General features: G+C 44.2%; 3 protein-coding genes across 6 annotated transcripts; all 3 read left to right on the forward strand.

The window, feature by feature from the left end:
* Positions 1 to 555: 555 nt before the first annotated feature.
* LOC103633041 (flowering time control protein FPA) lies at positions 556 to 7,344 on the forward strand. 4 transcript variants are annotated; one of them, XR_004851543.1, is made up of 7 exons: positions 556 to 1,053; positions 1,650 to 1,892; positions 1,986 to 2,063; positions 2,164 to 2,906; positions 2,999 to 4,362; positions 5,733 to 6,731; positions 6,994 to 7,289. XR_004851543.1 is itself a non-coding variant. In XM_008654723.3 (6 exons), the coding sequence occupies exons 1-5, from the start codon at positions 715 to 717 to the stop codon at positions 4,341 to 4,343; spliced, it is 2,748 nt and encodes a 915-aa protein (XP_008652945.1). In that variant the 5' UTR covers positions 556 to 714; the 3' UTR covers positions 4,344 to 4,362; positions 6,994 to 7,344. The 4 variants fall into 4 exon arrangements, 1 of the variants encoding a protein (XP_008652945.1); XR_002263578.3 differs by having other exon boundaries at positions 6,674 to 6,731; XR_002748849.2 differs by having other exon boundaries at positions 2,999 to 6,731; positions 6,994 to 7,338.
* A 6,373-nt stretch (positions 7,345 to 13,717) lies between these two features.
* On the forward strand, positions 13,718 to 19,196 carry LOC103633042 (transcription factor RF2a). Its single transcript, XM_008654727.4, has 4 exons — positions 13,718 to 14,584; positions 16,416 to 16,548; positions 18,182 to 18,266; positions 18,458 to 19,196. The coding sequence occupies exons 1-4, from the start codon at positions 14,025 to 14,027 to the stop codon at positions 18,790 to 18,792; spliced, it is 1,113 nt and encodes a 370-aa protein (XP_008652949.1). The 5' UTR covers positions 13,718 to 14,024; the 3' UTR covers positions 18,793 to 19,196.
* A 525-nt stretch (positions 19,197 to 19,721) lies between these two features.
* Positions 19,722 to 21,054, forward strand: LOC103633043 (uncharacterized). Its single transcript, XM_008654728.3, has 2 exons — positions 19,722 to 20,105; positions 20,193 to 21,054. Exons 1-2 carry the CDS (start codon positions 19,837 to 19,839, stop codon positions 20,512 to 20,514), a joined length of 591 nt encoding a protein of 196 aa, XP_008652950.1. The 5' UTR covers positions 19,722 to 19,836; the 3' UTR covers positions 20,515 to 21,054.
* Positions 21,055 to 26,189: the final 5,135 nt, after the last annotated feature.

The raw sequence follows: 26,189 nt of genomic DNA on the forward strand, positions 1-26,189 counted from the left end.
GAACACAAAAAGATGAAAGACAAGAAGAAGGTTGCAAGCTCAAGTTACTCAAGTGAAGAAGAGGAATATGAAAAAGAAGATGATAATAATGATGATGATCAACCTCTACATCATCCTTCAAGGACGAAGAGATGATCCAACGAGTTGGCAAGGTAATGAGGATGATACATAAGATTAATCTAATGTGGGCGCCATGTACATACATGATCTTCTCTTTAGTATTAACATGAAAAAGTAAAGAAAGAGATGATGCTTCACGTGTGGGGAGAAGGATCACTTCTGAGATAATTGACTAAATATGGCCGAACCTAATAAGAGGAGGAGCAAAGGCAAGACAATTCTTTGAGTGAAGATGAACCTTCAATAACTATTGCGGCGACTCGATCGATTATATATTTACATTAATTTTGGATAGTTTTTACCAAAGCGGTTCTTATAGAAGCTGACTCTACATCAGCTAAAACAAACAGGGTGTATTACTTGTTATTATTAAAAAAACAGATAAAATAAATTCTGAACACTATTTTATAAAGATCACCGCGAATGCTATTGGAAAGAAGCCACGAAAACCACATCGGCTCTCTGAATAAGTACGCATCGAATCGCCCAGCCCACCATACAGAGCCCACACTGCAGAGCCCCCTCTTGTTCGCGTCCGAACCAGATTCCCCGTCCCCTCTAGGGTTACGCCCACTCTCCCCCGCCGCTCCGGCGATGTCGTCGGAGCCTCTACCCGCGGAGTCACCCGAGGCGCCCGCTTCCGCCTCTGGCTCCCCTTCGAAGGACGCCGTCGGCACTGAGGTCGGCGCCGCTGCGGGGTCCCCGGAAACGAACACGCTCTGGGTGGGCAACCTGCCCTCGCACGTGACCGAGGGCGATTTGTTGGCGCTGTTTGGGCCGCACGGCGCGCTCGATTGCGCCCTTGCACGAGCCGGATCTCGCAGCTACGCGTTCGTCCTCTTCCGTTCCCCAGCCGAGGCTCGCGAAGCCGTCGAGGCCACCCGGGGTGAAAAGGTCAAGGGGGCCGCCATGCGCACCGAGTTCGCGCGGCCGGTAATTTAGTTGCTTATGCACCCCTCCCCCCTCCCCGCGCGCGCTGGGATCTGCTCCCTGCCGCGCTAGATTTTTTGATTGAAAATAAAAATAACTCCCGCCCTAGATTTACCCTGCTGTTTATTGTCATTTGTGTCCGCGACGCCACGTGATTTGTTTGCGCTAGCTAGGGTTTAGGTCCGCCTTTGTAATGGTGGATATCCATCAGGTTTTTGTAGTTGCTGATGAAAATGCTACACGGACAGTTTTGGTCGAGGATACTGGCCGTATGCCATGTTTATCTATTGTCAATCTGGCTGATCAGGTCATTAGTCTATATTATATTAATTAGAAGTGATGCTCCTTTCCTTGCAAATTTCTTACACAGTACTGCTTGACCCGACGATTCATGCAAAAAATGCAGGAAGATGCAATTTTATGCTACTCAGGATATAACTTGTTTTGACGATTCGTTGTGCAATGTGTTTGTCGTGGTTTAATTTTAAGTTATAGGATCCTGTCTCCTGTGCGTTTCCATGTTTTTGTTGGAACTGGAGATTTGAGTACCATGCGTCCATGCCTTTATAAGATTTTGTTTCTTGTTTTCGTTTTGACAGGCTAGAGCTGTTAGAAATCTGTGGGTTGGTGGCATTAGCCCATCGATTTCAAAGGAGGAGCTTGAGGGGGAGTTTCTGAAGTTCGGAAAAGTTGAAGGTGTTGCATTCTCCCAAGATCAGACTTCAGCATACATAGATTTTGAGAAGCTTGAAGACGCAATTTCTGCTCACAGATCCTTGAATGGAAAAATGCTAGGTGGCAAGGAATTGTGTGTTGATTTCCAGAGGTCCAAGGGAAGAGCGGTGTGTGTCACATTGTTGGCTGTATTTGTATTTCCTCCATTAAATTTTTATAGTGTTTTTCTTGTTATAACTTGTTTGTACTGATTTGTATAGGAATGGTCAGAAGCTAGCAGCTTCAATGGTAGAGTACCAGGGCCAGTGGGTGATAAGAGAGGCAGTGGCCCTCTGAAGGTATGCACTGTTTAGAGATATAGTTCTCATCTGTCATGTTGTTGGTCGTTCTCTTTTATCTGCTGATGTTGCTTACTATCATGTTCTGTTTACCTGGCAGAGTTCTGCTGGAGTGCGGATGCGAGAGGCACAGCCTACCAATGTTCTCTGGGTTGGTTTTCCAGGTTCTTATAGAGTCATTGATGAGGAGGCACTTAAGCATGCCATGTCAGTATTCGGTGTCGTTACGAAGATAAAAGTTTTCCAGACAAGGCAGTATGCTTTTGTTGAGTTTGCAAATGTTGCGGAAGCTTGTAATGCTAAGATGAATCTAGATGGTCATCTTTTCAATGATCCCAGGATTCAGATTCTTTTCTCAAACAGTGGGCTTGCACCAAACAAATTGGACAACCCAACATCGGTTGCTGGATTTCCTAGTTCAGAAATCTATTCCAGTGATGGTCGTCTAGGCCCTGGTATTGGCAGTGGAACTTTGCAAGGGTATGATCCACCAAGAGGAGGAAGAACAAGATATTACGATTATGCGGGTATGCCTACTCCAGGTGGTATCCTTTCACAACCTGAACCATTTGATCCAAGAGAAGCAAAAAGAATGAGGCTTGCTGCTGGTGCTGACCCTTACGATGTAAGGGCAGGCAGCACAGGTCTTTATTCTGCTGGATACCGTCATCAGGGCAGTTCTGTGCACGCTGAGGGAAGCTCAAGTCCTGTTATTCGAGTCCGGGGCACAGTGCATCGTACATCATACATTGAGCACTGTTGGCGTGGCAGTATTGCCAAAGGTGGATCCCCTGTTTGTCGTGCTCGTTGTTTGCCTATAACAAAGGGCAGTGACATACCTTTGTAAGTCCAAACATTGTTGCACAAATATTTGCTCTGTATAAAGTTGAATTGTGTATGTTTATGACCTTACTCTGCTAATCTAAACTTTGCAGACCGGATGTTATGAATTGCTCAGCTCGGACTGGATTGGATATGCTGGCGAAGCACTACGCAGATGCCACTGGATTTGACATTGTCTTTTTCTTGCCAGATAGTGAAGATGACTTTGTTTCTTATACTGAGTTCTTGCGTTACCTGGGCTCAAAAAGTCGGGCAGGGGTTGTAAAAGTTGATGCAGGGACTACATTATTTTTGGTTCCACCATCAGATTTCCTAACAAATGTGTTACAAGTTGATGGTCCAGAGCGCCTTTATGGTGTGGTATTACACATTCCACAAATCTCTGCTGCTGCTGCACTGAGGCCACAGTTAACTGGGACCGAACAACAACCTTACTATGATGAAAGGGGAACTCTGCCTACTTCACAAAGAAAGTATAGTATCATTTCTCCTAATGACAGTGGCCACCTTGATGCTGATTATCGGACATCTTTGCATGAGGATTCAATGCATCGGTTGGGGCATATTCCTGGAAGGCCTCGGGTGGATGAAGGACAAGCAGTTCAACCAGCTCTTGCAGGTTTTCCTGCTAATCAAGCAGCTGGGCTGCAAGTACAATCTTCACTCAAGCCTGACATTATGGCTACATTAGCAAAACTTCTGCCTAGTGTGCAATCGTCACCGCTGGTAAGTGGTCAGATGAATGCCATAGACAGAACATCGCAGATACAGGATCCATCCATGCTTTCAAAAGTATGGAATCCTGAAAACCAAGTTACTGCTTCAAATTCATCCTTTGGGCAAATGGCTAATGTTCAGCATCCAGGACAGCAGTTTAGTGGCCAAGCTTCAGCTGCTCATTTGACAAACTATGGGAACATGGTGAGTGCTCAGGAGCGCTCAATACAACATACTGCTTACAACCCTGAAGTTACTTTGAACTTGCCACCACCACCTCCACTTCCAACAATACCACACAGTTCTGCTACATTACAGTCTCAAGGTGGCCACAGTTTGCCCTCACAGACAAACCAGCAACTGTATCAGCCAGAGCAGTATTATGTGCCCCAAAACAACTATGGTCCATTAGTTCCAGTTAGCCATTCTAACCTTCAAATCAGCAACACTAACAACCCCACCCTTACCATCCCACAAGTGAACCCTGGACCTCCAACAAATAATCAGATTGGGAATTTGGCCCAGCCACAGCATTCTATGCCACTGCATGTTGATAGAGCAAGTCAGGATTTCTCTTCTCAGGGGCAACAACAAAATCGTGGTCCTGGTGCTGCACAAGCTCCCGAGGAGGATAAAAGCAAGAAGTACCAGGCGACACTCCAGTTAGCTCAAAACCTACTGCTTCAGTTACAGCAGCGTGGATCTGGAAATCAATCCTGAGACCTAATTATTGCTTCAGGTAAGTGCACCTCGTCATTTAATATTTTCTGTTTGCTACATTTTATCTGCTTGCGCAATCTTCATCTAATTATTTTCAACCTAATCCTAGCGTAGCTTGCATTTCAAAATGTAATTTAATGAAATGAGTTGTTTTAAACAATGCTAGCAACAGAGGGCTACTGCAAATGACCAATGTTTGCCATCTCAAGATTGTGCTAGGTTGGCTTAGAATTTGCACGCCACACACAATTAACACTGAAACACTAGAGAAACGTTTAATCTTAGAGATTCATCTCCTAGCAAGTAAGGCCAGGTTGAACACTTGATCTTAGTTTTATTTTGCGTGCATAATACATCTCTTGCCAGTTTGCTTGCATTGATATGTTGTTATCTGTGTATTCTAGCTTGACTGTCTTGCTAGATCTGATCTGCACAGTTCCTTGATAGTCTAGTGAGAGTTTCAGCATTAGAGTAAAACAGTAGATAAAGTCGTTGCTAAAACACCACGTTGCTTACATGAGGCAATATTAGATCTTTAATTGATTAATGTATGGACATCTTTAATGTAATGGTTTTATGATATCTATACTTGAGAAGCAGTGGGGATACCTTGAAACAAAAAGCTTCTCTTTCACCAGCTTTAACGCAGTTCTTGGTTCTCGTGGTAAAGTGTGAGTACCCATTTCTCACAATACGATGAGAAACCATGCTTCAGTATGGTGATTCGTCTACCTCTGCGAACCCTGCTGCCTTCTGCGTGACTCGGTTACCCCCCTGCCGCTTTCTTCTATGTAGTATCGGACAATCTTTCGTAGACAATAATGCAGTCAACGCCTTATCCAAAGCACCATGACCCCGTAGTATATTCATCCTTGGCATGCAACCAACCTCGTTTCGGTCGAACAAAAAAAAATTTGGCATGCCTTAGATTCAATTATATCGACTTCGTCTCATAGACCAAACGACGAAACGACAAACGGTGAACATCGTGATTAAACATACCTTTTTGCTTGGTACATACATGCAAACTGGCATTTGATGGCAGCCGGCAGCGTCAGCTGCAATCACTTGCCTGCCTCTGTTTTCACGTAGCTAGTTCATTTGAGCATCGATGGCATGTAGGAGGACGAGTGCATTAAACGGGGTATAATGGGTGCGTCTGGGGACATCACTGGTCTAAATCGTTGGATCCAAATGAGCTTGTCAATACAAACATATTAATCGTTGGCCTAAATCGTATTAGTTTCAGCGTCGCGTCGATGTTGTTTGCGACTTGTGCCTGTAGCGTTTGACGCTTTCGGGTCGACGCCACCGCGAATGCTTTATTCGCTAGCTTCACTGGTCCCCCTATATGTTTGTTAATTAAATCGCGCTGGCAATATGGAACAGGGTGAACTTACTACGCACCAGTGATAGAAAATCTTCGAAGATATCGCCTGCGTATAAACAATGCGGCAGGAGTCGCTCCGGGTGATTCGAGGGTTCACGGCTATCAACAGTACTCAACAACGTTTCTTTTACGTCAGGAGTACGAGGGAATACTCTCTCTCAACACATTCTTGCACGTTCTACAAGCGGGCGGTCACTGGCATGTCTCGCTTACGGGAAAAACAATCTTTTCATCCCGGATGCAAATAATCTCTTTTACAGCCTCTCATATCCACCAGGAGAAAAACAAATTACTAAAAAATTAAGAGGTAAATTTTAATCTGTTTTAGTGGGTCTCTAAGTGGTGGATTAGTGGATGTGAGGGGCTGTAAAAGAGGGTGTTTATATCCAAGATGTACAGAATTTTTTTCTCGCTTAGAACTTGTTCGGTTATTTTTATCTTATATGGATTGAATAGGATTAAAAAAAATATAAAAGATTTTAAATTTATTAAGAATTAAAACTCACTCAATTCCAATCCATATAGACTGAGAAAAAAAAAACAAGCCGACTCGAACATCTCCGCTCACATGTGGAGACACGAACACATTTACTGTTTGGTCGATGGCCAATGATCCCATGACACGTCGTTTTATTCAACGCACTTGGTCGATATACACGCTTGGTCGGCGTCTGGGTGGTCGAGGACGACGACAAGTTGACACCGCACCCGGTCGGGCTTGTGTCCATTGTTATCTCGCTTTCTTTTATTTGCTTTATGTTTATTAGTTATTAAAGCAGTATTAGTATATAGAGTGTGAAAGTACAGAGGGCACAGTTAAGATGGTAGGTTCGTTTTCTTTTAATATCTTGGTTAAAAGTGGAGGAAGTATCTATTCTCTATAAATCGCTTTCGTTCTCTCTCCTTATCGCTTAATTTCTCTCTCTCTCCGAGGTGTTAGTGGCCCTTTTCGGACCAAAGTGAAGCTGGGCTGAATATTGGGGCGCTTGACACATACGGTCAGGAAATATTTTGTTCCCGATCTCTAACATTTTCGCCCAAATTTCTTCAATTTCTCGTTCACGCTTATCCTCTAAACCTATATGAATTAAAATGACAGAGGCTTCGGTCTTGCTGCAGTGGAACTTTTCTGATGCGTTTATGCACTTAATTAATATGAAACTCCTATATCGGTTGAATAGTCGTTTAGTTATTTATATTATTATCAATCTGCAAGTTAGATTCTTCGGCGTCATATTCCTGACAAGAACACTTGTGTAGGTACCCTCGTCTCGTCTCAGCTGGTCGCAAACAACTGAAAATATATATCCCAACTCGACGGCTTCGCCTCCACTCTACAATCGAAGCGGCCCATGGTGTGTCAGCTCGTTGGCCTACACCTACTTGCCCCAGTTCTCCCTTTTCAAGGACATACATTACCAGAAAACGATTTCTTTTTCTCCTTTTTATTTTATCGTGTATTTGATATGGATAATCCGGCCTGAATTTTGTACTCGTTTGTTAGTATGGCCTCGTGTTATGTTGTTATTTACTCTGAAACCATATGTTATTGTGTACGGTGCCGTGGTTCCAACACAAGGGAAGCTTGTTCAGAGACCCGTTTCACATGAAGAATCGTATGCTCGAAAGAGATCCCACATACCACAACATTTCCTGAGGCTATCTCTCATTTCAATCTCTACTCTATAAACACTATATACATCGCAAAATTGTGTTTTACACGGTTAATATATGCACGAGCTACTGGTCATAGCCTAACAATTCTAAAGATGCAAAGCATATTCTATGGCTTAGCTCACTCAAAAGGCTTCTCTCCCACATGTACAGCTTCTGTAGCGTAGAGGAGAGGTTGCTGGATCCGATCGCCTTGTCCTCTTCAAAACGCAGAAACTCCTCTTCCATTGTCGGTATACCACTAACCATCATCGCAGAGACTAATAAGTGATCGATTGTGTCAGATTAGAATTCATACTGCTAAGGCTGAGAATTCTTATTGCAAATGTGAATAAGCTTTACCAACCTTTGAAACCTGAACTCTTCTGGCAGAGTATAATGCTGCATAGGATTCTTCCTTTGAACTTGAAAGGATCACGATGCCTAAGAGGGGGTGAATTAGGTTTTTCTATAAATCAACAATAATTAAACCCTAAGCAAGAGCCCAACTTCACCCAACAAACAACAATAATAAGATATTGCTTCAACTACTTGCTAAATAAATAAACAAGGTAAAATGCTTGAATTTAAATGCGGAATGTAAAGCAAGGTTTAGAAGACTCCTCCAATTTTTCCCGAGGTATCGAAGAGTCGGCACTCTTCCCTAGTCCTCGTTAGATCACCCGCGCAAGAGTATTGCTCTCCCTTGGTCCACGGAAGAACCAAGTGCTCACTATGAGATGATCCTTTGCCACTCCGGCGCGGTGGATCCCCCACGATCGCTTACAATCTCGAGCCGGGTCACCAACAAATCCTCCAAGGTGACCACCGTGCTCGCAACGCCACCAAACCGTCTAGGTGATGCCGATCACCGAAAGTAACAAGCCGTAGACTTTCACTTGACCAAGAGAAGCCTAATGCATGCGATGTGTGCTCTAGGTGACTCTTACTTGCACTAATGAGGTCCTAATGTGGGATTAAGATTTTCTAATCACCTCACTATGTTTTGTGGTGTTTGCAATGCTCTAGCAATGTATGAGTGTTAATGTGGGTAGCAAGGCATTCAATATGGTGGGTGAGGGGTACAAATAGCCCCACCCACCAAACTAGTCGTTACCTGAACTTCATGTGCGTCACCGGTCACTTTCAACGGCTAGTTCTGACAGGTAGTCGTTGGGCAGATGGCACACAGGACAGTCCGGTGTGCTGGCTAAAATTCCATTTTTGCAACTCGTTGCTCTCGGGTTTCTGCGGGGGAGATACTCTTCCCCGGGCTAGACTGGCCCCACTGTCAGGGGACGCACCAGACAGTCCGATGCCCCTAAGACAGAAACCCTAGGTTCTATTTCCTTCTGATTTTCTGTTTTCGTTCTAACTCGTGAGTGTGTTATAGAGTGACACTTAGCACTAGATGTGAGTGTGAATATGCACCAACACTACACTAGAACTCTCTTGGTCAAACTACTCATCGACAACCCCTCTTTATAGTACGACTAAAATAAAATAGAAGACCTAACTCTATATCGAGTGTCTGCAACTCCTTGACACTCGGAATACGAAGACCTTCATCTTTTGATTCATCGTTTCAGTCGTCGCTTCAAGCTCTCATCTCGAGGATTGTTTTCGCCGTTGTAGTACAACTTCCTGTAATGCGATCTAACTTACCATTGTCTTTGCAAAACACACGTTAGTCACATATAATATTACGTTGTCATTAATCACTAAAACCAACCAGGGGCCTAGATGCTTTCAGAACTATAACCCTCCTAGCATGCTCCCTTGTAGCCATTCACCTGCACATGACTGAGAGCACCTAGAGGGGGGGGGTGAATAGGTGATCCTGTAAAACTTAAACTTACAGCCACAAAACTTTGGTTAAGTGTTAGCACAGTTTATGCCAAGTGGCTAGAGAGGAGTCAAAAACACAATAACCACAAGAATTCAATCACAGAGATGACACGGTGGTTATCCCGTGGTTCGGCCAAGTACAAAACTTGCCTACTCCACGTTGTGGCGTCCCAACGGACGAGAGTTGCACTCAACTCCTCTCAAGTGATCCAATGATCAACTTGAATACCACGGTGTTCTTGTTTTTCTTTTCTCAATCCCGTTTGCGAGGAATCTCCATAGCTTGGAGCCTCTCGCCCTTACAAAAGATGTTCACAAAGAATCACGGAGCAAGGGAGGGATTAGCAACTCACACACGACACAAAGATCACAGTGAATACGCACACACAAGACCCAGACTTGAGCTCGAAAGACTAGCACACTAGAACGGAGCTCAAATCACTAGAATGTCGAACAAGTGCGCAAGATTGATGTGTGAGTGATCAAGAGTGCTCAAGGAATGCTTGGTATACTCCTCCATGCGCCTAGGGGTCCCTTTTATAGCCCCAAGGCAGCTAGGAGCCGTTGAGAACAAATCTGGAAGGCCATCCTTGCCTTCTGTCGTCGGGCGCACCGGACAGTTCGGTGCACACCGGACACTGTCCGGTGCCCGATTCCTTTCCTTAACAGGCGCAGCCGACCGTTGCCGACCGTTGCAGATCTGGCGCACCGGACAGTCCGGTGCACACCGGACAGTCCGGTGCCTCCTTCCGACCGTTGGCCAGACCACGTGTCGCGCGCAGATTCCGCGGCCGACCGTTGGCTCGGCCGACCGTTGGCTCACCGGACAGTCCGGTGCACACCGGACAGTCCGGTGAATTTTAGCCGTACACCGTCGGCAAATTCCCGAGAGCGGCGTCTTCAGGTCGAGGCAGTCTGGCGCACCGGACACTGTCCGGTGCACCACCGGACAGTCCGGTGCCCCAGACCGAACTGAGTCTTGGCTGTACACAGCCAAACCTTTCTCACCTCTTTTCTTTTCTTCTTCTTTCTGTTTCTAACACTTAGACAAGTATATTAGTACATAAAAACAATGTACTAAGGCTTAGAAACATACCTTTACTTGTGATTTGCACTTTGTTCATCCATGGGCATAGATTCACATTTAAGCACTTGTGTTGGCACTCAATCACCAAAATACTTTAGAAATGGCCCAAGGGCACATTTCCCTTTCAATGACACTCTGCCCATGTGAAGAAAATCCCAGTTTAGCATCCTTGATGAACCACAATACTACATATCAGATCATGATTGCTTGGGGTAGAAGGTTATCAACAATAATATATAAGCATCAGCTATGGTAAGCGGGTGTGATAAGAATCAATGTGGTATAAGGGCATATGCTCAACTTGTTCTTCATACAGAAATGCCATTATTGGCGCAAGGGCAACAACTCAACATTAACAAAAATAGAGTTCAAATTATTATCATAAGGGTAAGAATAAAATAAAACCAACTGAAGTTTACATCACTGACATAAGGACAACAGTTCAGAACTAACACAAATAGAACACATATCATTGACATAAGAGCAAGAATTATAAAATGAACTGAGGTTCACATCATTGCCATAAAGACAACAACACAACATTAACAGAAATAGAGTTCAGATTATTGTCATAAGGCCAAAAATTTAAATAAAATTAATCGAAGTTCACATCATTGACACAAGGACACCAATTTAGAATTAACATAAATATAATACATATTATTGTCATAAGAGCAAGGATTAAATAAAATGAACTAAAGTTCACATCATTGGCATAAGGGAAGTAACTCAGAATTAAATTAAATTAACAATAAGAACCATCAAATTGATAGCACAATCAATCATGGTTCATTCATAAGTTTAATTAAACAAGCCATAAGTTCCTTACAGTCACATGACGCAAAATGAAACATGCCAACAGATAATAGAATTAACAGCTAATAGAAGTACCATGGAGAGGCAACAAATATAAACGAGTAGCCTCATTCCATAAAGTAGCAAAAGATATGACATTACTACAACTTGGCAATAGGATAGGTGTCACGATAGCACAAGTCTCATCCCACAAAAGCCAGCCAAAGATATGACAATATCAGAGTTTGCCAACAGGGGAGCCACCATGAGAGCACAAGTATCATCCCACAAAAGCTAGCCAAAGATATGACACCACTATATCTTGCCAACAGGGAACACACCACGATAGCACAACCTTGACCCATAAAAGGAGCATATATTGCTCTAGATGTCACCAAAAGATTGATCAACCTGCCCCATGCACATCTAAGAATAGTAGTGCTTGGCCAGCCAGGTCCTTAGCCACAACACCCTATGAGAATGGTTCATGTTAACAAAAGCAACTCCATGTGCCTTAGGGTCAAGCAGATGTCCATAGGCAACAATTAGAGCCTCCTCACTGAAACCTAGCATGAACATAATTGTCTTATAAAGGTCAGGGTGGATATCATCCACCTCAGTCTCTCTGAGTGCATCTACAGTATTGTTAACAATTGTAGTCACACCAGATAGAACAGTAAGATCGTCATCATTTAAAGTTGACCTCTTCCTCTTAGTTCCCGCCACCACTCCAAAAGATGTACCTTTAGTACTTTGCACCTTGCTCAAGTCATCTTCAGTGATGACAACATCAGGCTTTTTTTCATAAAACTTTCAGCAAAGCCAGATGGTGCTCCCAAAGGCTCACAATAACCCATTGCGTATTTCTCGGTGGCAACTCCATTGTCAAATATCACTTTCACCTGTGTGTAGTTTTAAATAAGCTTGTTTAGAGCAACTCCAAGAGGCTCTGTATATTATTCCTAATTGATATAAATATAGAATTATTATTAAAAACACCCTCCAAAATCTTATCTAAATGACTATCCAAATATAGACATCTTCTATCCTAGGTTTCTCACTAGTAAAAAAATAGAAAAACGTGAATGTCTCTCTATAGTGCAAACAAGATATAAAAAAGCTGTTGGAGATTGAAAAGATAGAGATTGTGGTTTTTACGCAAATGAATCTTCAAATAATAATTTAGGGAGTGGAATTTACAAAGACTCTTGGAGATGTTATTAGCAAGTCAGCATCATGAGAATGTGCCTAAACACATTACCATATCCAACTCCAGTTCAATTTTACAACGCAACATGAATCAGTGCCCAATATACGTTCACATGTCCCTTGTAGTGCTCTTCTTAGGCTTTCCCCAACAGTTTATCGATCTGGATGCAGAAATAGGAAGCGATGCACATTAGGGCCCAACTGCAGTCGTGTCACAAAAAAAGTGACATCCAACATCTTGCGGGCGTAGGCATGGAAGCGGAAGCACTCGACTGTCAGTCTCAGACCGTTTTTCGGTCGATGCGAAGAGGAAACAGAAGGTGTAGATTTGAACATCATGTAGTCACCCCTCCGAAAATGCGAGACTGCATGCGTAATTCGCTAGGAGACCTACATTGCACAACCATAATACACATCCGCAAGCATATACGTAAGCTGTCGGACTAGTCTTAAGTGATCATGCAATTGTCCTCCCCTAGGACACCACTAAAGTAGAGCTTACTCTCTTCGATGTCGTATTAGTTGTTGTTTATAACAGCGACATGGTCTCCAAGATATAACTTTTGACCTATAACCTCGTAATACATTTATACTTTTATTAAAATACAAATAACCTCTTAATACATTTGTACTTTTATAAAAGTTCTTGTTAAGACAAATCAGCGCATATAAATATTAGGTTTCAAAACTAAATAATAATTTAGTTATTTGTAATTAAAATTTTATAAGTTTAACTTAAATTTTGTCCAAAACAACACCGGAGGGAGCAGTAAATAGTAACTATTATCCACCTCTCCCTCCACTCTCCTAAAGTGTCTATACATAATGGCGTAGATAAGAAACATATGCGTCAAGGGCTAGTTTGACAACTCTATTTTCTAAGAAAAAATAAATTAATTTCACTTGAGAAAATAGGAATGCCATGGGTTGCCAAACTAGCCTAAGGGCCTGTTTGGGAGAGCTTTACTTCAAAAACTCCAGTTTTGGTTTTCCGGCTTTACCATAAAACAGCTTCAACAAATTGTTAAGGTGGGTTCCAGTAGCGTTTGATTTGTATATGAACTCCATGTTCTATAGTATAATTAATTTGTGTGAATTTACTTGATTACCCTTGATAATTAGTGGACTGTCGCGAGAGAGAATGTAAGTTATATGTTGCGTAATTAGTGGTATGGTGGATAATTTCCGTATAGCTTAATGAGAAGATATAAAAATAGTATTTTTAAAACACTCTCTAAGTAGCTTCATGAATTTCACGAAATTAGCCTCTAGTTTCGATTTTCTTTAAAGATAGAGCTCGTAGAGCTGAATCTATTTGTGTGGAAGAAGTTGAAACGAAGTTAAAATTAAATTATTGAAGTTAAGTTATTCCAAACAAAAGTGTAGATTTTTTTTTCGCTTGTTGCACCTCCAGCGTTTCGCTTCACCCGAAAAAATTCCCCAAGGATGAAGTGACGGACAGGGGAAGTAGAGCTCAAATCTCAGGCAAACGACAGGGTCACTCACAAGTCACAACTCACAAATACTCTTCTCATTTCCTCTCGGTTCTGCTCGGTGGCAACCCAGCGCGTAGATCTTGTTCTTGGACGAGAATTCTCCTCAAGTTCTCGGATTTCTGTTTTTGTGCCGCTTAGCAATTCAACCCCGAAATTGTTTTGCGGCGCAGTCTTCACCCGAATCTTGGGTCGTAGCCAAGAAGATGAACAAGGATAAGGCTCCGATGCCGGGAGACGGCGACCCCAGCGACGGCTTGCCGCCGCAGTCCACGCGCCGTGCCGGGGCGCCGCCCTCGTCGTCTACCCCGCCGCGGGAGTACGACATCAGCCGCATGCCGGACTTTCCTACCCGGAGCACCGGCCACCGGCGTGCGCACTCCGAGATCCTGGGCCTCCCCGACGACCTCGACCTCAGCGCCCCTGGAGGCGGCGACGGACCGTCGCTGTCGGACGAGAACGACGAGGAGCTCTTCTCTATGTTCCTTGATGTGGACAAGCTGAACTCATCGTGCGGGGCGTCGTCGGAGGCCGAGGCTGAGTCCTCGTCCGTTGCGGATGGCGTCGGTGAGGGGGCTGAGCTGGGCCACGCGCCCAGGCCAAGGCATCAGCATAGCCAGTCCATGGATGAGTCCATGTCGATCAAGGCGGAACAACTGGTGGGGGCGCCGGGGATGGAGGGGATGTCGTCTGCAGAGGCCAAGAAAGCAGTCTCTGCGGCGAAACTGGCTGAGCTTGCTCTTGTTGACCCAAAGAGGGCTAAAAGGTCCGTTTTCTCACAGAATTGTATGTTTGCTCTTGTGTAATTTCATCTATTATGCAATTTTTTTGGGGTGCTTTGTTCAGTTGGCCAGGTTTATTTTCAAAACAGATTTGGCTAGATGTTTTTGGAATTGGCTGCATTATTTGTTCGTCATTTTCATATCAAATGATTGCATCGGTAAGTCTGCCTTTGCTATATTCTTAGGTAAAGGGAGGTTAGTGCATTATTTGTTGAACATTTTCACAGAACATGTTACGTGATAGGCAAGGTGGATCAGTAGATAGTAGCAGTGGCGGACTCAGGATTTGAACCTAGGGTAGTTTTTGGACAAAAAAATTGATATATAATACCGTATATAATTCGGTATCACATATATCTAATTTCCATCTGCTCGATACAAGATTAGAAATTAACAAAAAAATGTCATATACTACATTTAATTCAACAAATTCGGTTGCTTGTTACATAGATTTATTTCTTTTAACCTAAATGCTAAGGAGTAGTTTGTTTTTGTATCAAATTCTAGGGTAGTCGGTGGTCTATCCAAAACACCCCCTAGGTCCGCTCCTGGATGGTAGGTGAGACTGAGGGCGAAACATGGTGAATCTAATAATCAGATCCTTAGTCTGTCCGCAGCAGCTCGTGTAAAATAGGGTATTTGCATTGTAGATTACACTCTTTGCAGAGTGAAGTTTGAAATAGGGGGATGAAATAGGATAGCTGCTGCCAGCTGGAGGCAGCCTAAGAATCCGATTATTAGGTTCAAAGAGCCAAAGACTGTATTGAAGGTAGCTTTGCACAAGTAGTATTGAGGGTGGAAATGTCTGATTCCTAGAGTTGGTCTGTTCTTGTCAATGTTTTCATGTCGTCCGATTAATCACGATTAGTCGTGATTAATCGTCCAAGTCGGTTTGGACCAATCGTGATTAATCGCCAAGTCGTCTGACTAATCGTGATTAATTGCCCAAGTCGGTCAGCCAGAACAACCAGCAAGTCTTGAAAACAATATGTGAAATTTCTTCTACATATAGTCCTTTTACATACAAATCAGTTCTGTGGGCCAGTCTTACTTTGAATGGCTACATTATTTGTTGGTCATTTCACATCAGACAATTGCATCTGGAGATCTTTCTCTGAGATTTTTAGCGAAGGGAAAATTTACCATGTTATGTAGTTTGGAACTTTGAATGAATGGAAATGGTATAAGTAATCGAGGGTTGCTTCATAGGAGTGGGTCAGGTTATAAGAAATATTGGTCATATTACAAGAAAGATAGGTCATGGGCAGGTGAGAGGAATAAGAAATGTCCAGAAATATTGGTCATATTACAAGAAAGATAGGTCATGGGCAGATGAGAGGAATAGGAAATATGACATTGGCTAAACAACCAAAGAGTGCAACTGTGGTGTGTTCTCGCGGAAGGGCCTCTAGCGTAATGGTTAAGGCTTCCGAGTAGCACCTACAAGTTCCGGGTTCGATCCCCCTCGGGGGCGAATTTCTGGCTTGGTTAAAAAAAACGTCGTTGTGCCTCTCGGGTTACGTTCTGCGCGCCACCCTCCGGCTAGGTTGTTGCAGAGTGGGCGGTGACGGCCCACTAGTGATGGGGAGCCAGTGTTCGGAGATTTTCTCGGCCGGGACCATGTTTCGGTCTCTTCTTAATATATACCGGGAGGGTGGTCTTTCACTCCCCGGCCGAGTTTAATTGTGGTGTGCTCTCTTGGTTTTGGAGTCCTTCCATTGCCTCCTTTCTGAATGATCATTCTTCAAGATAAATTGAATTTTATTCTGTGAATAAGCATGTTTATACTGATTTATTATCGGTATCATTTGACAGGATATGGGCTAATAGACAATCTGCTGCAAGATCAAAGGAAAGGAAGATGCGATATATTTCTGAACTTGAGCGCAAGGTGCAAACCCTGCAAACAGAAGCCACAACATTGTCAGCTCAGCTAACATTGCTGCAGGTAGGCTGGGGTTCTTCCTGAGATCACGGAGGTTTAGGAACTGATAGACAATTAATGTATACTGAAGAAGCAATGAAGCATGATTTAAGAAACAAAACTGGCCACCAAGTCGCTGGAATTCAGAGTCTGTGCTCGGGCTTGCAGTTGAGTAGTTTATGTAAAAAGGGATAGACCCAGTGCTGGAGGCTCCCACATGAGTTAGGTCTGGAGAAGGGAAAAACTGAGGCAAGTCTTCCCCTCGCAAATGCGAAGAGACTGCTTCGAACTCGTGACCTGGTGACTCAGTAAGACAGCTCTCACCACTGCACCAGGCCTGCCCTAGTTGATGTGAGGTTCAATTTATGTTAGATATCTTAGTATAATTCCATACAACGCAACCTGGCTCCTTGCTGCCGCATGCTCGGGAACCCAGGACCTGTGTTCTGCACTTCCTGTTCTCATTAATATGACAACATGTGTTTTTAGGGATCTACTGCAGTCCACATTGATGACTTTTAATCCATACTGTTTATTACCTTGCCATATGCATGATAAGCATACTTTGGGTGTTAGGATAGTCGTTTGATTGTAAATGCTTAAATGTTATTTAATTTTAATCCAATTTGAAGTTATAGCTTTTTCAATGTCATACCTCATAACCATAGCTAGTGTTTTTTGGGTGGTAACTTGGGGGTTTTGGAGAGATCATGAGGTTTGATCCTTGAATCCTTCCATAAATTTGTCAGCCCAGCTACCAGTTTCTTTTTGGGTGTAAACCATCTCTCTGTTCTGTTTTAAAACGCTGTGCTGAAGCAGAACTATCTGTTAAGAACCATTGGATCTGTCCAAAATATACTTTATCATGGTTCTCCTCAGATGTTGCCATTTTTTTATATAAAATAGTATTGAGTAAATTTGCTTTCTTTATGGAAAGGAATGTTTCATCAATGAAAGATGTAATATCTGTACAATTGTACAAAGACAAGTGGCATCGAGATATATCCTTGCATTTCACAAAACACCACATTCCACATGTGATGAGATATATCTTGCAAGGATCGTTTTCTAAGTTGCGATATCTCATATCCCTTAATCCATGTGGTTTGAAACTATTGATCAAAGTAGGCCATGATGTCATGATAGTTTTGGAATGGCTTGATGGTTTCGTGGGTATCACTTTCCTAGTTATGAGTGAGACATAGTATTTATCCCTTTTTAGGTCTTTATACCATTGACATAGCTACCCAAGTAATAGGAGGTGCTTGGTGTTCCCTATATGGATATAATGTTCAGAAAAATTATTGTTAGTTATACTAATTTCTTATGTATGTCACATAAGCGATCTTTTTATCCGTTGTCATATTATCTTAATGATTGGCCAGAACTATGCTGTGTACAGAAAAGTGTGATGTATTGTTACAAAAGTTTTGACATCTTAAAACTTAGTGAAATGAGGTCGTAACTTTAGCAATCTCTCTTTTTGTATGGACTATGGAGCATAGCATCGTTCCTTCTAGAACTACCAATTAATATACAAAATACTTGTGGATCGCAGCTAGATGCTGGACTATGCTCATGCAATGAACAACAGCTATTCTGCTCACTTACCTTGCTTTTGCTACTAACTGTTATTCTACTTGTGTTGCTATGTCAGAGAGACACCACTGGGCTAACGACCGAGAACAGTGAGCTGAAGATTCGCCTGCAGACCATGGAACAGCAAGTCCACTTACAAGATGGTAATATTCATTAGACCCTTGTGAATGATGGATTGTACATTTGTCCGACATTTTAGTTATTAGGTGTACTGTAGTAACAGTTTTTTTTTGGGCATGGTACTACTTCTCCTATGCATGATACCAGAGCCTGTGTGCATGCGAAATATATGAGAGCATAAGCTCACTAGTGTTTGCTGCTGTTGTTGGTGCAGCTTTGAACGACACACTGAAAGCTGAGGTCCAGCGGCTGAAGGTGGCAACAGGGCAGGGGCCGGCCAATGGTGGTGGAGGCATGATGATGAACTTTGGCGCCGTGCCACGCGCGTTTGGAGGAGGCAACCAGCAGACGTTCCACAGCAGCCAGAGCCAAGCGATGCAATCCATGCTGGCGACGCACCAGCTGCAGCAGCTCCAGCTCCACTCCCAGCCTCAGCAGCAGCTGCAGGCGCAGCATCTCCAGCAGGTGGCGAGAGACCTCAAAATGAAAGGGCATCTGGGCGCCCAAGGCCAGTGGGGCGGTGGGAAGTCTGGGAGCAGCGGCAGCTGAGGCTACTACTGGCACTGGAGTTTTGGTGTATGTGGTTACTGGTTAGCTAGGAGTGGAGATCCCCTTGTTCTAGGGGGGGGGGGGGGGGGGGGGGGGTGCTGCCGTGCATGTGTAGTTACCGTTAGCTCGGGCTATCTATCTACAGGCTCAGTTCAGCTTCAGTTTTACTGTTAACTCGGTGGCTCAGCTCTCCTGCAGCGTACTGTGTCCAGAAACTCGGATGGTAACAGGTGTTTTATCTGTCGGAATCTGTCTGTATCTCTTCGCTAGTTTAAAGGGTAAAAATGGTTGGGATTTCAGGGCTTCAAATGAAATCTCCCGTATTGAGCAAGAGTGTGTAGTTGGATGTACAAGAAGGGATGGAAGAAGGCAACGTTTGATGAGAGTCACGGAGTAATTTTTTATGGCGGCGTGATCCTAAAAATCGAGGGAACAGTGTTGTCCCGTCTTATCCTACTTTAACATCAAACTAACCAAACACATCCAGGTACTAGATGCATTGCTATTGCATTCGGATATTTAGGCTATCCGCACTCATACTACTCTAAATTTCTACTCTAAAAGTAATATTCTATACCCGTCAGCAAGATTATCTACTCTATACCACAATCCTCTGCAGTCATGTTTACTCTATATCTCAACTCTATACCAACTATCACATATTATATTATTTCTTTTCAATTTCTCTTTCATTTCCCATCCCAACTGCCACCTGCTGCTTCCGGCTGCCACATGCTGCCGCCAAGTGCTGGAATTCTTGCCGCATGCACGTTCTTGCACATATTTTTTTTTGGAAAACGTTCAACCACATGTTGCCGCATGTGAAAGGCTGAGACAAAATTTCTTTTCGCAAAAGCCAGTATGGTCCAAGGCTGCCAACTTTTATTTTTACAAAAGCAAGTGTCCTTCTACTCACGGGTGCAACAGCAACAGGTGACAAAGTTTGTATGCAAGTGTCTGTATAAAAGGAGCCGGGGATACTACAAATTGAAGCCAAAGCTACGACAACACACTTGAGAACACACTGCATCCATAGAGTTTCCCATGGCCGGCTACCAAAGTTCGTTTACAAGATTTTGGATGATGGACGAGGAAGACGACGACATGCATCACTTAGTAGACGACGATGAAGCTGAGCTTGCAACATACAACCACCTTGTGCAATGCGAGAGTTCTCAGCGTCGGCGACGGTCGGATGCGCCACCTAACCAAATACGTCCAAGAAACCTGGGTGATGCTGATGGTCATCAAAGAATTTGGCTTGATTATTTCGCTGATCAGCCTGTGTTTAATGACAGGCAATTCCGAGAAAGGTACGCCTCTGATGTCCAATGACCTATATGTGTTCAAATATTATTTATTCGTACAAGTTCATTAGGTAATGTTCCATTTACGTGCAGGTTTCGCATGCGGAGGCATGTGGTGTTACGCATTGTAGACGCTGTTCAAGCTCGGAACCCCAACTACTTCACTAGGAAACATGATTGTTGTGGGAAGTTGGGACTTTCCGCTCTTCAAAAGTGTGTCGCGGCTCTTCGCATCCTGGCATATGGCTTGTCTGCTAATGCCATTGACGAGTATGTTCGTATAGGTGAGTCCACTGCTAGAGAAGCATTACGACATTTCTGTCGAGCTATCATAGACGTCTATGGTCCGTATTACCTAAGGGCCCCAAACGCCGCCGATGTAGCAAGGCTCTTAGCGGAGGGTGAGCAACGCTGATTCCCGGGGATGCTAGGTAGCATCGACTGTATGCACTAGGAGTGGCGGAACTGTCCAAGTGCATGGAAGGGCATGTTCACCGGACGTGGGAAGCATCCATCTATGATTCTTGAAGCGGTTGCATCGCATGACCTATGGATATGGCATGCTTACTTTGGGATGCCAGGCAGTAACAATGATATAAATGTGCTTCAAAGATCTCCTGTTTTCTCTTCTTATCTAAGGGGGCAATCAGCTCCTGTGAATTTCCTGGTGAACGGTCGTACATACGACATGGGTTATTATCTAGCTGATGGTATATACCCCACGTGGCCTGCCTTTGTCAAGAGCATTCGTCATCCCATGGAGACAAAGACCCAACACTTCAGCACACGTCAGGAAAGTGCGTGTAAAGACATTGAGCGTGCTTTTGGAGTGTTGAGGGCTCGTTTTGCTGTTGTACGAGGGCCTGCTTATGGTTGGTACCCTAAACAGATTAGCGAGATAATGATGGCTTGTATCATCCTGCACAATATGATAGTGGAGATAATGCTTCTCACACATGATTCTAACTTTCTCTTGCTCAATATCTAATACCGATTGGTTGTGATTACGCATTTCCTGGTACCTTTTCTCATCAATTGTAGCAAGCTGCTGGAATCGCTCACCTTTGCGCACGCTTTCTTCTTGCATGATATTTATTTTTTGAATGGACAGGTCCTGCATCCTACTAGCATACTCTGAAGAAGATGTATCACCTGACACCGATTTAGATTTCTTGCTCGCTGCTTTAGCTCTGTCTCTACCAACCGGCCTTTTTCCAGCTGACTTGTCTGCATCAACGTGCACCCTGTTGGAGTCCTCTTCCAAGCCGTCGCCTTCTAGATGAGCTTCAGTCCCAAGTTGTGTTGGGTTACCCCATTTGGGCTCGTCCTTCATACGGTCCCAACAGTGCATGAATCCAAACGCATGCCCTTCAACCTCCGCAAAGTTGGTAGCTGCAAGTGATGTCTGCAAAGACGAAAACAGATTGTATGGGCTTGCTAAAACAATGTTATCGAACAAATAGAACTGTTTAGGAAGTGGAATGACGGAGAGGGAAGAGGAGCGGAGAGAGATATGGAGTAAATGAAACGGAACTCTGGAAATGGAGTTTTTCGAGCCCGTCCGTGTTTTACCGTCCGCGGTCGAGTCGCCCGCTGCGGCGAATATTTCACTGTGTAACGGACTCTATACCAGTAGCGTTCCATGTAGAGTGGACGACTGCGGCTAGCCTCATTTACTCCATATCTCTCTCCGCTCCTCTTCCCTCTCCGTCGTTCCACTTCCCAACTACCGCGCGCGCGCGACGGCGGAGCGCCGGTGTCTTCCTCCATCGCCCGTGGCTCGGCGGCGGCACGCGAAGCAGGGAGCTGCTACGAGCGCGCGTGGCAAAAGGCGCGGACAGAGGAACCACGCGGCGGCACGCAGACAGAGGCGCGGGCGAAGCATCTCGCCGAGACAGAAGGCGGCGGACCGGGAACCACGCCGGCGACCGAAGCCGGGTCCGGACGAGGCGGACGCGAGCGCTGACGACCCTGGATCCGGCGGCCTCCGGCGGTCGCGGGATCCCGACACGCCAAACTGGAGGAAGCGAAGCCCTCCCCCAGATCCGGTTGCTTGGGAGTTAGGGGAGGAGAGGAAGGAGCCGGATCTACTCAGATAAGCGCAAAGGGCAACGGCAAGCGACTGCGTTCGGAGGAGGCAGAGGCATCTTTGGAAGAGAGTTCCACCGCGCGATCTGGTCGTCCTTATCGTCGATTTAGGTATTTTGTGAATCCAGTACATCTTGTTTTGAATGAGATTCATTGTTTGTGAACTTGTTTTGAATGAGATTCAAATATATATGTATGTGTACTCAAGCCAAATCTGTGTTGGTGCTTCTGCACATCTCGGATCCTCAGTAGTTCCCTGGAAAAATATGAAACAACCCCACAGTAGTTCCTCTAAGTTTGTTGTCGCAAGCTTACTCTAATTGCATAGCTGTGCTGTTGACTCGTAGAAGATTTACCATAATGCTGGCTGTCAGAACACAGTGCTTGGGTAATTCGATGGTGTTCAGTGACCATGAATACAGAACAACCCCACAGATTTATCCTTGAAGAATTCATGTATAATTCACTTTTACAGAACAACCTCTGTTAGTTTGAGACTGAAAGTTCTGTTCCTAAATCATGGCCCAGAAGTTGCAGAACCTGATTCTCAATGTATTGATCACTGATCAATGAAGCCTTTATTAATAGACGTTCAAATTTGCTGATATGTTCTTGGAAGTTTTACTGATTCCTGCATATGAAATTTTAAAACCTTTTAATTCCCTGCCAAGATATAGATAGGCAAGTCACCAGTGAAAGATAGGCTCCCTTCCTATTGTTCTTGATAATGGAAGTAATGTGATGGTCTCAAATAAATAGGAAAAGAAAAGTAAAAAGATTCATACTTTACACCAGTGAAAGATAATTTCGTACATTTGCATGAGTGATTGGCTGCTGCACCACCTTTTTGTTTAACTGTTTACATTCATCTGAACTTTCATATCGTGCCTTATGTTTTCATTCATATCAAACAGGTGTTGAATAACCTATTTATTTTCTGTTGCGCATGGTTGGAAGTTAGCTGTGATCCTGTCATAGGTAACGACCAAAAAGGAGACAGGTTCTGGAAGAGGGTGGTGGAACGATATAATTTTCGGAGGGGGACAAACTCAGAAAGAAGCCTCAGGTCACTGCAGAGCCGCTGGACCAATAATATCAAGCCTGAGGTTGGAAAATTTGCAGGCTACTATGCAGAAGCCCTGCGACAAAATCCCAGCGGAATGTCAGATGCTGACAAAGTAAGTTGCTTCCATTTCCTAAACAGTTCTATTTGTTCGATAACATTGTTTTAGCAAGCCCATACAATCTGTTTTCGTCTTTGCAGACATCACTTGCAGCTACCAACTTTGCGGAGGTTGAAGGGCATGCGTTTGGATTCATGCACTGTTGGGACCGTATGAAGGACGAGCCCAAATGGGGTAACCCAACACAACTTGGGACTGAAGCTCATCTAGAAGGCGACGGCTTGGAAGAGGACTCCAACAGGGTGCACGTTGATGCAGACAAGTCAGCTGGAAAAAGGTCGGTTGGTAGAGACAGAGCTAAAGCAGCGAGCAAGAAATCTAAATCGGTGTCAGGTGATACATCTTCTTCAGAGTATGCTAGTAGGATGCAGGACCTGTCCATTCAAAAAATAAATATCATGCAAGAAGAAAGCGTGCGCAAAGGTGAGCGATTCCAGCAGCTTGCTACAATTGATGAGAAAAGGTACCAGGAAATGCGTAATCACAACCAATCGGTATTAGATATTGAGCAAGAGAAAGTTAGAATCATGCGTGAGAAGCATTATCTCCACTATCATATTGTGCAGGATGATACAAGCCATCATTATCTCGCTAATCTGTTTAGGGTACCAACCATAAGCAGGCCCTCGTACAACAGCAAAACGAGCCCTCAACACTCCAAAAGCACGCTCAATGTCTTTACGCGCACTTTCCTGACGTGTGCTGAAGTGTTGGGTCTTTGTCTCCATGGATGACGAATGCTCTTGACAAAGGCAGGCCACGTGGGGTATATACCATCAGCTAGATAATAACCCATGTCGTATGTACGACCGTTCACCAGGAAATTCACAGGAGCTGATTGCCCCCTTAGATAAGAAGAGAAAACAAGAGATCTTTGAAGCACATTTATATCATTGTTACTGCCTGGCATCCCAAAGTAAGCATGCCATATCCATAGGTCATGCGATGCAACCGCTTCAAGAATCATAGATGGATGCTTCCCACGTCCGGTGAACATGCCCTTCCATGCACTTGGACAGTTCCGCCACTCCCAGTGCATACAGTCGATGCTACCTAGCATCCCCGAGAATCTGCGTTGCTCACCCTCCGCTAAGAGCCTTGCTACATCGGCGGCGTTTGGGGCCCTTAGGTAATACGGACCATAGACGTCTATGATAGCTCGACAGAAATGTCGTAATGCTTCTCTAGCAGTGGACTCACCTATACGAACATACTCGTCAATGGCATTAGCAGGCAAGCCATATGCCAGGATGCGAAGAGCCGCGACACACTTTTGAAGAGCGGAAAGTCCCAACTTCCCACAACAATCATGTTTCCTAGTGAAGTAGTTGGGGTTCCGAGCTTGAACAGCGTCTACAATGCGTAACACCACATGCCTCCGCATGCGAAACCTGCACGTAAATGGAACATTACCTAATGAACTTGTACGAATAAATAATATTTGAACACATATAGGTCATTGGACATCAGAGGCGTACCTTTCTCGGAATTGCCTGTCATTAAACACAGGCTGATCAGCGAAATAATCAAGCCAAATTCTTTGTGACCATTAGCATCACCCAGGTTTCTTGGACGTATTTGCTTAGGTGGCGCATCCGACCGTCACCGACGCTGAGAACTCTCGCATTGCACAAGGTGGTTGTATGTTGCAAGCTCAGCTTCATCGTCGTCTACTAAGTGATGCATGTCGTCGTCTTCCTCGTCCATCATCCAAAATCTTGTAAACGAACTTTGGTAGCCGGCCATGGGAAACTCTATGGATGCAGTGTGTTCTCAAGTGTGTTGTCGTAGCTTTGGCTTCAATTTGTAGTATCCCCGGCTCCTTTTATACAGACACTTGCATACAAACTTTGTCACCTGTTGCTGTTGCACCCGTGAGTAGAAGGACACTTGCTTTTGTAAAAATAAAAGTTGGCAGCCTTGGACCATACTGGCTTTTGCGAAAAGAAATTTTGTCTCAGCCTTTCACATGCGGCAACATGTGGTTGAACGTTTTCCAAAAAAAAAATATGTGCAAGAACGTGCATGCGGCAAGAATTCCAGCACTTGGCGGCAGCATGTGGCAGCCGGAAGCAGCAGGTGGCAGTTGGGATGAGAAATGAAAGAGAAATTGAAAAGAAATAATATAATATGTGATAGTTGATATAGAATTGAGATATAGAGTAAACATGACTGAAGAGGATTGTGGTATAGAGTAGATAATCTTGCTGACGGGGATATAATATTTCTTTTAGAGTAGAAATTTAGAGTAGTATGAGTGCGGATAGCCTGAAACGGAACTCTGGAAATGGAGTTTTTCGAGCCCGTCCGTGTTTTACCGTCCGCGGTCGAGTCGCCCGCTGCGGCGAATATTTCACTGTGTAACGGACTCTATACCAGTAGCGTTCCATGTAGAGTGGACGACTGCGGCTAGCCTTAGCCTGCCTTGGCTACAGTGGTGGTGTAGCAATTGAATTGTCTGTCTCCTTTGTAATCGATAATTCTGTGACTCTTCGGGGAAATGAGAATGCTTGAACAGGTAGATCATGCCGCATTAGCAGAAGAAGCATCAGGGTTCCTCGGTGAGGGTGCATTATCGCTGTATCTTATCTGAGCTACCTATCTGTTGCGAGTTCAGGTAGATTGTCTCGGGTGGTCCTGGATGGAATTTGGTTGCATCCTTTTCAATTTCCTAGTTAAAGGTAATCTTGGATGGAATTTGGTTGCGCCCTTCTCAATTTGCCAGCTAAAGTTTAAAATGTCCCAGTCTCTCAGATGGAATCTATACTACTCTATAAGAGTGTAGTGTAGACGTCCACATCCGTGGTGCACGGTTCTG

The sequence above is a fragment of the Zea mays genome, chromosome 7, assembly GCF_902167145.1.
Source record: "Zea mays cultivar B73 chromosome 7, Zm-B73-REFERENCE-NAM-5.0, whole genome shotgun sequence".
Lineage (NCBI taxonomy): Eukaryota > Viridiplantae > Streptophyta > Magnoliopsida > Poales > Poaceae > Zea > Zea mays.